Source organism: Lonchura striata, chromosome 13 (genome assembly GCF_050655825.1).
Source record: "Lonchura striata isolate lonStrDom1 chromosome 13, ASM5065582v1, whole genome shotgun sequence".
NCBI lineage: Eukaryota > Metazoa > Chordata > Aves > Passeriformes > Estrildidae > Lonchura > Lonchura striata.
This window is the reverse complement of record NC_140715.1, coordinates 2,677,022-2,689,516: the sequence shown is the minus strand read 5'-3', so window position 1 is coordinate 2,689,516 and position 12,495 is coordinate 2,677,022. Positions and strand designations below refer to the sequence as shown.

At 48.5% G+C, this 12,495-nt stretch overlaps 1 protein-coding gene across 1 annotated transcript in view; it reads right to left on the bottom strand.

Annotated features, from left to right (window-relative positions):
* FGF18 (fibroblast growth factor 18) overlaps nucleotides 1-12,495 on the bottom strand; it is a 64,964-nt gene that overhangs the window by 38,363 nt on the left and 14,106 nt on the right. The window contains exon 4 of the mRNA XM_021540045.4: nucleotides 3,874-4,054. Coding sequence (XP_021395720.1) covers nucleotides 3,874-4,054 — 181 coding nt within the window. The remainder of the gene's footprint in view (nucleotides 1-3,873; nucleotides 4,055-12,495) is intronic.

The following is a 12,495-nucleotide window of genomic DNA, read 5'->3' as shown; positions in this document are numbered from 1 at the left end:
TCCCGAGGGACCTGAGAGTATTTTTGGAGCTGTGATGGAATGGATCCATGGGCAAACACCACCTGGAACGTGCCGATTAGTGATGGACCCCACACCACAGCCCAGCTCCGGCACACCCACACGCTCTGCGAATTAAAGCTCACTCCACCGAGAGGAGCCGAGGGCTCGCACACCTCTGCACTGGTGGCTATCGCTGCTCAGTGCCCCCCAGGACAGCAGTAGCTGGGGACAAATTAAACCAAAAACCCAGTGGCTGTGAAATACAAATGAGGCAAAAAATGCCTTCAGCCAACCAAGAGAGCTCTGCCTGCCCAACTGCGCCGCTTACATAGATGGTGAACAAACAGGATAGAATGTCTTCTGCCTTTTGTGAAATGAAAATAAATGAAAGGATCTAAGGTTTCAGGTCACTGATCCCTCTCTTCCCTATCTGTACCATTTATCGGAGGTAGAATATAAAGGTTCCAGGTCCTTTTTTTTTTTTGTCAGCACTTTAATGGTTGTTTTTTCTCCTTCACCCTTTCATTTTCTGAATGAAAGGACCACTTAAGAACCTGTAAAGTAATAATAAGCTTATAATAGGAATATTGTTTTTCTGGGCCAGTGCAAATTCTTTCTGAATAGGTTGAAGGGATTAAAGTAAAAATGCAATTTGTAAATAGATCCGTCTTTTAATTAGTTTATGGTCTGATAAGAGATAATATTTTGCTCACACAGATAATCTATTATCTAAAGATCTCAGAGCACTTTAGGAACATCAATTAAGCCTTTAAAAAAAAACAACCTTGGGAGATAGGTAAGTGTATTTAGATTAATTAGTGCTGCTGTGAGCAGCAGGCATTATTATTAGATTTAATTTAGTCCAATAATTGACTTATGTGTTAATGGACTGTAATTCATCTGAGAAGGGATCAAATCCATCTGATTAAATGGATTATATCGACTCAATTAATTCTATTAACTGACTTAATTTGCCATTTAATAATCCGATACACGGGGCTGGATCTTGGCCCAAAGAATGTATAAACCAAAAATTACACACCAGAATTATTATGACAGCAAAATTATGCATAACAAAGCATGCATTTTTGCCTTGCGCATGGCATTTGCACACCTGGATAAAGCAGTCAACGGGGATTCCTCTGGCTGGGTCCCCCAGCCGTGCAGCATCATTCCTCCCTGAATCAGGGCTGGCTGCTCATTTTGCTGGACTTGGGGTGGCTGCTTGGAAAGCAGAAGTTCCCTGCCTGAGATCTGGCACTTCCCCTCTATTCTGGGTATTCTCTGCAACCAAGAGGTGAGAAGGTTTACAGAAGTCAATAAACCTTGCAATAAAAGTAACCTCCCTTCAAAGGCAGGACAGCCCTCCCATTTGGAAGCTGGATATTTGGGAAAAAAAAAAAAAAAAAGGAAAAAAATAAAAGGAAAAAAGAAACATCTGGACACTGTTGTGAATGTAAGGGAAGAGGGGAAAGAGGCGCTAAAACATTATTTATTCTGCTATCCTTAAAACGGGATGGTGCTAATGGGCTGGTGATGAGCCCGAGGGACCTTCTCTCTGACAGAGCTTCCTACGTGAACCCTGAACCCTTGCGGGATGTCACCTTCTCCCAGGTGGACCGGGCTGTTGAGGGAATTCACGGCTGGAGCCAGCTCACGGGCACCTTTTCCCAGACATTTCTTAGACGTGTTTCTCCTCCTAAAGCCTTCCCCAAGCTGCAATCCTTAGGCCAAGCCACACCGGCCTCGCCGTGCAGGAGCCGGTGCCATCTGCGAGGGTGGCACAGCCCGGGACGGGGAAGGGGCAGGGGACACTCGGCCATCTGCTGCGTGGGAGGTGTCCTCCTCCAAATGCAGACCTGACCGGCAAGACGGAGATGTGGATCAAAAGTTTGCAACTGCTGAGATCCCCAGACCCGGTTTAAGCCTCTCTGGTCTTGATCAAAGGTTACTCCATAATAATGCCTCGGGGGGAGGGGTTCCTGGCACATAATGAACCCTGTGTCATTGCCTTTGTGTCCAGGTTGGGCTGTAACGCAGATGGTTCTCACTTCAGTAACTCCGACATCTCTCCCCGCTCCATTATCCCCGACAGGAGCTTTGCGCGGCCCCGTCCCGGCCTGCCGTGTCCCACCTCACCGTCTCCCCGATTATCATGCTCCGAGCGTTCCGTGCCAAGCAGGACCAAGAGCACATTTCCATAACCTTTCACAGCGCTGGGGGCGAGAAGGCCCCGCGGCCTCGGGCGCGTTTGCCGAGGAGGCTCTGGGGACGGGGTCGGGCGGGGTCTGCGGCTGCAGGCAAGCAACCCACGGAGCACACCGGCAGCGGGGCTTCGACAGGCAGGGAAGGATTCGGGGAAGCAGGGGAGGCAGGGCTTAGAGACAGACAGGGACGGGGGCGCGGGTTTGGAGCAGGGATGCCGGGCTCCCGGCCCGGAATCTCGGGCTCTGCCGCGGCAGCACCGTCGGCCACGAGCACGCTCCCGCACGCGCGGGTTGGTTGTTCAGGCACGATTGCATATGTATGAAGGGGACAAGATGGGCTTTGACACATAAATTAGCACTTGTCAACTGCTCCCGGGAACACTTCCCTGCTGCACCCACTGTAAATGCCGCCTTCTTTCGCCGAGAAGAAAACTCCATCACGGCACCTGACAGCCACCGCGGGCAGGAGCCGCACCCGGGCGGCGGCAGCGCCCCGCGCCTCGGTTTGCACATCAGAGTTCCGGAGGATGAACGCCATGACATGGCAAAATAATCAGCAGCCAAGTGGCACTTTTCCCTCCTGTAATATCTGAAAATTTGGGAATGACAAAGGACAAGGTTGATGAGACCGGAGGGCAGGGCTTTCTCTGAGAGGCTGACCCTATACAAGTGCCTTGGGGGTCACTTGTCCCTGCCAGGTGCTCTCGGGCCGTCGCTTCCCTTGGCACAGCCCGCTGCTCCTGCACCGGCAGTGGCAGCAGCTGCCCTCGGCGCGCAGCGTGTGCCTCATCCATCCTGAAGCTTCCTGAGGGAACAACTGCTCCCAGATTTTGACCTGCCCTCCTCGTAGCTCAGCTCCACCTCACCAGTGCTGCACCCGACAATCCCACACGAATGGTTGAGCCAGCAAACTCTCACAAGCCCCTCTGCAGCAGCACAGGAGCACACAGGGCTGCACATCCCAAACCGGGAATGTGTAAGAAACAGGACCAGTGTTCTCACCAGTCCTAAAATCCTCCCTACAGACAACTAGATTAAAAGCATCTCAGCAGAAAACATCTCAAAATGAACTGGAATTTCAGCATTTTTCATAGCCCAGCCTCTAGCAGCATTTCCAGCATGTTGCTTGTGTGTGAATCACAAGAAGAACAGCTGAATGCACTGCTAGCACAGGGAAAGTATTGTTTTTCCTGCAAGATCCACACACACAGCTTGAGCTCTGGGGTACTCTCAAAGCTCTCAAAGTCTACTTTCAGTTCAAACCAAATATACCACCACCCGAAAAGATGAGAGTGCTTAATTCAAACACTGGATTCACCCAAACACGAGCCCAAGAGTTCATGGCAAAAGGACTTTCCCAACCACCAATTTAGGTATCATTTATGAATTGCAGGAAACACACTGTGAGATCATGGCTTGGGGAGAAAGACATTCTTTTCTTCAACCATATACTAATAAATTGGGGCACGAAAATACTGTGGGAACTGCCTGCAGCTGGGAGGCAGCACCAGCAAAACAAATCTCATGTTCTTAACCTGGAAATATTATTTTTCTTTTATTTTGATTTTATTGCTCTTATTACTTTTCTCCCAAGAGGTTCTTAGCACAACATTCTGGATTAAAGCCTTTGACCTGAAGTCTGGGGGATCCCAGTAAACATTCTTACCATATTTATCTCCATCTTCTCCTTTGGCACTGATCCTCCTGCCAAGCACTTGGATGTGCTTCCCACTTGTCCTGCTGTAGAGCTGATAGAGCCGAAGCTGCTTCCTGCTCACATCGTCCCTTGCTCGCGTCTGATTCTCCACGTGTATCCGAAAATCCACATTCTCCTCAGCAGCAAACATCTGAGATGGGTGGGAAGTGGGGAGAGAGAGCAGAACAGACCATGAACAAAACAAGGCTCTGGGGCAGAGGGACTGCAGACTCGCCTGCCAAGGGCACTGGCACTGGGGGACTCAGATTTGGCTGCCTTTCACCTGGCAGCACTGTCAGGCACTCGTGTGTAATTCCACCCAGAGCTGGCTCTCCACAGAAAAACAAACCTGAGCCATTATAATCAAACTGGGGTTTTTTGAATAAAAACTTCTGCTCATCCCTGCTTTGATTAAATCCCAGTCAGCCACGCTGACCATAAATTAGGCTCCCCACTGCATATGCACAGCCTCTACCAGGTTACATGGGCACAAATTGGAGAGTGTGGACAGCCAAACCCTTCTCAGAGATTTGGTGCATCACTTTCAGCAGCTGCACTCATTGTATGGGTTAACTACAAGAAAAAAAATCAAGGGAAAAAAACTCTTTGTGATGCCCTTAGCAGTCTGGACTTGAACTTCACACTAGCATAAAATCCACTACAATAGAAGTGACACTTGTACGCTCTTCAGCTTAACTGTTTGTCTAGCTCTGCTCTGCAGTGAAGTCACCTCATGGTCACCAGCCATGGATGTATTTCTGCCCACCTCAAAAGGGCCACAGGAGGAGTGCTGAGAGTCAAACCAGCTTTTCCACCAGTGGCTGTGATCAGCAGGGGTCTGACAGCCTCAGCCACCTCATCTGTTTGTTCTGGCCAAGAGAGTAGATTCATCTTAGTTCACTACACCATAAAATATTACCATAAACTTTTAATTTTGTTTCCTATTTTAAGTATTCCCAAGAAATATCAAAACAGGAGTCCCACTTTTCCTTCCAAAGAGTTGTCCTGACTTGCCCAAGATCAGAGGATCCAACAACACCACTGTTCTCAAGGTGCCTTCCCAAAGGGGAGACTGGACAGCATGTATCCAAAAAGCCCTTCCCATCCAAACAATAGAAAAGCCCAAAAATTGCTCCACGAACTGTCCATCTATGATCTGTGGAGCATTTGCACCACAACATCCACACCATCCACTCCAAACTCACAGATGGGCTGGGCAACATTTTGGTGGCTGACTCCCTTTACAGGACAATAAATTACATGAAACATGGCCTGCAAACAAAAGTATTCTGCTGTATCAGTGTGGGGAGGGAACTGGCAATGAAAATGGAAAAGGTCAATAAATCCTTGTTAAGATCCGCTCCTGACTAAAACACATAAAGAAAGTGGCCACAACACCCCAAAGAGCCCCACATGAGCCTCCTGCACATCATCTCATACCAGCAAATACAGTGAAGCCTGAAAGTCACAACCTCAATAGAACTTTGCAGCATTTCCAGTTATCCTGGGGACAGCCAAGCCTGCAGCAGCAGGAAGAAAATCTCAGGCAGGCAGTGCTGCTGAGCACCAGACCCTGAGCCAAAGCCCAAGCTCAGCACAGCAGCAGCAGCAGTGAGGTTCCCAGTGATGCCATGGGACTGCCTTCAGTGCTGGTACTAAAATCTGGGATTTTGGTATTTGATCTTTTGGGGAGAAAGTGATTTATCTCTGATTTGGCTGTCAGATGCTCATAGGGAGCTGAAGGCACAGGCAGAGGCTGGGCAGGGGAGGCTCAGGGCAGTGCTGGACATGGACAGCAATGTCAGAGGTGACAGACAGCAGTCACAGGATTTCCCACTCTCACAAAACAGGGTGGCCAGGAGCTGTGAGCCAGAGCTGGGGAGTGGGAGGAGGAGCAGCCCCTAGCCAGAGGGCATGGCAGGGTGCCACATCAGGAGGCTGACAGAGCTCTGGCCAGCATAGAGCAGGGCTCTGCTTGCCCTGCCCTCCCCAGGCACCACAGCTACACCTGAGCAAAGCACACAGGACTTGACTTTTGATAGAAATCATATTAATTTATTTTTCTCCTTGCTATGTCTTTTCTTGCTTTCTTTTCAAATCCCATTGTGGCAAAGGATACTTAACTACCAAACCCAGAGATGCTCCAGTCATGCTGACAGACTGCCTTGTGCCCACAAAACAAGGCTATTCGCAGCTAAAATTCTGGCTCCATTATTTTAAGATTTAAAACAGATTTTAAATCAAGATGACGTCGTTACATTGCTTTCACCACATGTTAATGAATTTCACATTCTTCTAGGAAAAAAACCAAAACAGGTGGGATTTGAAGTGGGGGGAAGGGCAGGTTGCTTTGCTTTTTTGGAAACTCCCAACAGAAAATGCAATCTGTTTTCCAAAACACGTTTTAATTCTCTTCTAATTGTCTCTGGAGCACTCACACTGCAGAGGCCCCAGCCCATAGCTGCAGTGCCCCAGTGGGCCCAGGAACACCCACAGATCATCCTGCACAGTGCTCAGCTCCAGCATGTCACCAACACACCTGTGCACCTTTGTCACTACTGTCCTACCTAAGGTCAGCTAATTAAGCACCCCTTCCATTTGCAAGAAGGGCACCAGCAGCACAGGGGGTCACATCTCCTCTTCCCCTGTCCAAGGAGCTGGCTGGCATCACCCCTAGCCAAGCCCTGAAGCAGCTGATGTAGGAATCAACAGGTGATGCTGACCCTAAAATACAGTCAGTCTAGCGTGTATCACTCCACCACTTCCCTAGAAGTGCCCAGTTCTGACCCAGGGCAGAAATGTTGGAAAAGGAGCAGGCTACAGGTTCCTCTTGCAGCTGAGCTGTCTCCTGGCCGGAAGCCGTGGTAAGAGCAGCAGTGAAACCACCCGGATTTAGCCACCTGCTTAAAGATAAGCTCACACTTAACCACCCTGTGGAAACAGGATGCTCTGCTGGAGGGTGGCCAAAGGGAATTAACCATGCCAGCCCAGGCTGCAGCCCTGCAGCAGAGAATATCAATACCCAAAAAAAAAAAAAAAAAAAAAAAATCATGCAGGGTTGATTTAATGAGATAAAACTTGTTTGATCATTGCTAAAAACCATTCTCACAGCACTCTACAGGGTACACTCCCTCAAGCAGCAAACCTCTCTGAGATAAGGAACTCCATGTATAAATACCAAAAGAGAGTCTCTTCTATAAATCTCATAAAAAATTAGTAACATATGTCTCCTTTGGCAACTGATTGCCAACACTCAGTCAGGGAGGTCACCTGAAACTAAGCAGACTCACCCTCAAATACACTTGAATGCAGAAATATCTTTAAGTCCCTTAAAATGAAGGGCTTTCACTCCTGTTCACCAAAGCAAGTTTTCCTTTTTTGTTTTCACTCTCAAAATGCTGTTACAGCACATAACAGATCATACACAAAACAAGCCCCTTTCTTGCCTTTCAGTCTGATAATCCACATCTCCATGTAGGCAGCAAAACAGACCCTGGGTCCAGAGCTCCACACAACAGGTCTCTGAAGGGAAGGGGTGCTTGCCCCTTCTAGTTCCTGAGCAGCACTGTGCGTCACAGGAGACAGGACTCCTGCAGGGATTTGGGGTCGTATTATGGTCTGTCTGGCATCTGTCCAACTGGTATGGGCTGCTGTCTGTGCGTGTTGATTTCAGAATCTCAGGACAGTGGTTTTGTGTAACTCCATCTCATTCTTTGGCAACAATTTATAACCTGCAAAATCCCAGTTGTCCAATCAGAGCATTGAATTTAGTTTCGTTTTCACTCTTCTCTTTTCCTTTTCCATCAGTTCTTTATCCATTTATTATTTATTTTTCACTACACCTTTCAGTGATAATATCCACCTACAAATACAGCTGGCTATCCAGAGCTTATACAAGGGAATGAATAGCATTTATTTTAAAAACAACCATCACCTCAAGCCCCAGAAGGAACAGAAATGCCTCACTCATGAAAGGAAGCTGCTCTCCCTTGTCTGTTGTCCTTGCCCAAGCATTCAAGGTGCAGCATTCAGTCCTACCTCCTTTCCCAAAAGCCAAAGGAACCAGAAATGACATCTGTCTTCCAGCAAGTCCACAACAGGAGATTTTCATGTGCTTTTTTGCTAGATGATTCTCAAATAAGAGTGGAATTCATTCTGAATGGCTTTAAAATGATCCTTCAGCTTAAAGAATGACTCCCCTCTTTGTTAAATCCCAGACGGAGGCTGAGGGAAAGACCATTCTGCTGATGCAGCCTAAGGTTTCACTGAGCATTAATCCAAGAAAAGCTCAGGAGTGGCAAAAGCCTCCAACAGCAGCACTCTGATGTCAGCCCTGCACAGGCTGGTGCCCCATCTCTGCACTCCCAGATGCCTCCTGTGAATGGAGCAGTCCCAGCCTCGCCAAGGTCAGTGAAACCCCGGCCATGCCGAGCCACGTTTGCAGGATTTGGCTTTCCACCCAGCCACCCTCCACGCACTTTGGATTTTTCTATTTCAAGCTTCCCAGTAACGGGGGATGTTAATCTGTTACTGTTCATGTCACAAAGCGTTACAGCATGAGATGTCCAAGGCCCACAGCATACCCAAGTTAGCTGGGAGCTGGACTTGAGAATTTCCTGTGTTTTGCTATTTATGCTACGGAACACTCAATAGACAGCTACCTATGTCATTCCCCAAGCTGAACCAGGAATACAAAATCCCTCTAGCTAAGGGCCATACCAATTGCAAAAGGTAAACAAATCAGGCTATTCAAAGTCCTCTCAAACCCCATCTGATAAGCAGGAAATACTTACTACCTTTCAGCCATCAAATCAACCTAATATTAATAATTTTCTCCGTGACCTTCTAAACACATGAAAGTTAGCTCAATAATGTCAACAAGAGGATATCCAAGACAGCTCTCCCTCTCAAGCCCTGAAAGACAAGTAACAAACCACTTTGCTTCCATGACTTTGGCAGAATTCCTGTGCACAAATCACAGCAGGATTTGCTAGCTCCCCATGACAGCCACCCTCAGCACACAGTGAAGCACAATCCAGTCCTTTTTCCTCCATTTAACTGCAAAGTCAATCCACCACCAGGATGTTGTTACCGTCGTGTCACAGAGCCTCCCAGAGCCAGATGGGAGTGGATGAGCAGTGCTTGAGAGTGGTTCCTTCTGTGGGTTTAGGAGCACATTTGGAAAAGCAGCTCCATGCTCTGAATCTGCAGAGAAGGTACTTTGCAGTGAAGCTCCAGTGGGAGAGAGGCCATGGTGCAATAGTACCAGAATTCTACAAATGGAGCTAAGCCTTTCCAAACAACAGAACATAGAGCTTTGCTTTCCTGTTTGTTTCTTCCTGATACCCATCCAGAAATATATTTTTTTTCTTGAAAAATAAATATCCAAAAATTTAAACTGCACTGGTAAATTATGGGCGATGTCACCATGGATGGTGACTGAGCACCCTTTGGGATGGTCTGTGAGAATGGGCATGGAGCACTGTGGAAGTGGTTGTTCAAAGTGATCAGATACCAGATTCCACAAAAAAACTCTACCAATGGGATTTACAAAGTATTTAACTTGAAATGCTGTTTGGTATTTCTTTTTGGTGAGAAAGCTGGAAAAGGAGAAGGAAATGGGGTGATGCAGGCGTCAAGCCTGCCCATCCCTTTGGATTTCAGAAATGTTAAATAAGACCCAAGGAGAACACATTTCCAGGGCTTAGAAAAGGGGACACAGCTCCATGAGGTGACACATACTTGGATCCAAAAGCTGCTCTGCAAGCGAAGCCTCCTTTCCTCCAGAGAGCTGCCTTGTGCATCCAGAAAGGCAGCTTGAATCTCCTCGGGCAGGGTCAGACCTCTGTTCCCTCTGAAACACACAACCTCTGAGAAATGCAGCAGCCATGGCTCAGCCACACTGCAGCAGCTCCGAGACCCCGCCAGCTGTCCAAGCCATGCACCACTGCAAAAGCAAGGCATGTGCTACTGAGCCTGGTATGAAACCAGGAGGGAGGCTGGAGGGAGTGCCAAACAACTGGAACCTGAGAGCTCAAGGAAATGAATGTTTTATGGCCCATCAATCAGTATTTGACCATTTTCTAGAGAAAGATGATGCCATCTTCAAGAAAACTAAGTTTCTCCTTTTGACAGTGGAATGAGCCATAGCCAGAACTGTGAAAATGCACCATGTGTGATATGGTGAGATTCTAAACTTGTTGCACCCTGGGAAATGGTTAATCCTGGGGAAGAGCAGGGTTTCAGCCTTGATTAATTACTTTTAGGAGCCCAGCTCGCAGCACAGCCCAGCGCCAGAGTGCTGCTGAGGTGCTGAAATGCAGCTCCCAGAGGGGCTCCAACGCCCCCAGCCTCCCATCTCCCCCTGCACCTGTCTGTTCTCACTGGCTCAGAACAGGTCACTGCCAGCAGCTCACATTACTGACAATGTCACCACGAGCAGCAGCAGCTCAGCTGCCTGCACTAGGCAGCCCCAGTGCCCCCTGTGCCCCTGAGCTGTGCCCTGGTGCTGCAGCACCAAAGGGGCCAGGACTGCGCCCCCTCCCAGCATCCAAAGGCGGCTCTTTCCCAGTGGGACCAGTTCCTGCTACCTGTGTTCACCAAAGCACCCCAACCCCATGGATCTCAGCTGAGGAAGATCTGCAGGAGGCCACAGCTGGCCATGGGCTCCTGACAGTTTGAGTTTCCAGAAATAGTTTAGACCTTAACTCTTTTCTTGTTTTTCTCCAATTGTGATATATCTTGATGAGGATAATGGTGATGATTATTAGTTAACAATTGGTATTATTTTACCATGCTATACATCAGGCAAGGAGCAAGCAGGGCTTTTTCTTTCTTCCTTTCTTTCTTTGTCTTTTTTTCTTTTTTAATGCTTGTTATATCTCTGCTATATACTTCCTCTCCACACAGAAATATCCCTTCAAAGCTTGATATTATTGAGCAGCTTTCAACCATGCCCAGCAGAGACATGTATTCTCTGCATTTGTCCGGCCTTTGTTTCTAGGAATGAAATGCCAATGGCTGAACAGTGTGACTTCGTTTCACTCCTTCATTCCAATACTTGTTCTATTTCTATCCCACTGGGTCAAACTCACCTATTGTGCGACCTCACCGATTTCAATTACATCAGGGATTAATTTGTTCCATTGCGTTGAAGCTGTTAATACAATCCTGGCTGGCTCTAGATTAGAAAAGGCACGGTGAGACCTCCCTCACAGGCAGTGTGTTTAACAGCAGTCTTGATCTTCAGTTTTGTTCGGCAGTGGGGTGGGTTTTTTCTTCCCTTTGTGCCCCTTTGCCCCTCTTTTCACAATCTTCCCCTTCCTTTCTAAATTGCCCTTATCAGAACTGGGTGGTCTTTCTGACTTCCCCTGCGTCTGGCCAAGTGTTGCCTCCCTGAGCCGCTGCCCAGGGCTTGCGAGGGAGCTCCGAGCTGGAAGGTCTGGCCTGAGAGCACACAGGTGTGACCACTCCAGCTGTGGCACCTCATCTCTGCACAGGGTGCACTCTCTGCTCCAGAGGAAGCTTTTATCTTCATCCATGTCCCCTGCACTCTGTTGACCAGTGGCAATGTCCTTCACCCTTCACCTGGGCCACCCTGGACCCCACATCCCTGAGAGGCTCTGTGCTGCTGCCACCACTCCTCACTGCTCACACCAGGACGCACTGATTTCTCAGAACTCATTTCATGTCCCTGTCCCTCCTCGCAGCATCGGTACTGCTGCAAAGAAATCTGCAAGAGGCTTTGCAGAACAGCCCCAACCAACCCCTGTGAAACTATGGACTGGGGAGCTCAGCATGGTACAACTGGCTCCACAACCTTAACAAAAAAAACTTATTTTCTTAATGGAGAAAGCACTCCTTCTGAAATAACCTGCCCTGGTGTGCAGGAATTGAACCCTTGCCCAGCACAGGTGAGCACAGGGCTGAGGGGCTGCCTGCCCCACCCAAGGGTGCTGCTGGCCAAGCACAGGGGCTGTCCCCATGACCCTCTGCTGCTCACCCAGCGCTGGAGGAGCCTGGGTGGCCACAGCAGTGGAGTCCAGGGCAGAGCTCCCAGTGGGGTGTTCCTGGGACAAAAGCTGCAGCACCCCATTAAAAATACTTCACTTCTTCAATTGGAGCTGAGTCCAATTACTGAGAAACCTGCCAGGTTCAAAGCACCCCAGACCTTTTCTCCCCTTTCCCTGGAGAAGATGCTCCTGCTGCAAACCTGTTTGGCCACAGCAGCAGGGCAGAGCAGAAACCCTGAGCCCACTACCCTGAAACTGGTCAGGCATTTCCTAAAACCTGTAAAAAGGCAGAGTTATTCACCACGAGGATGTAAAATGTCAGTTTGAAGCACAGGCCTGCTAGGTTCAAGGTGACATCTCTGCTCTTCTGCTTGATACCAGCCCAGTTGAGACCTCCACAAAAACAGAAGCAAAGGAACAATATACAGAAGACCTGAGGGATACTCAGGAAAACTCTGCCTCAGAAGGAGATGGAAGTTCATCAAAGACCAACCTCCCCACAAGAGAATAAAGTTATGCAGGGGCAGCACCTCAGCGGTGATCCTGTGCTTATCCTGGGAGCTCCTTTCATCTGGTCCCC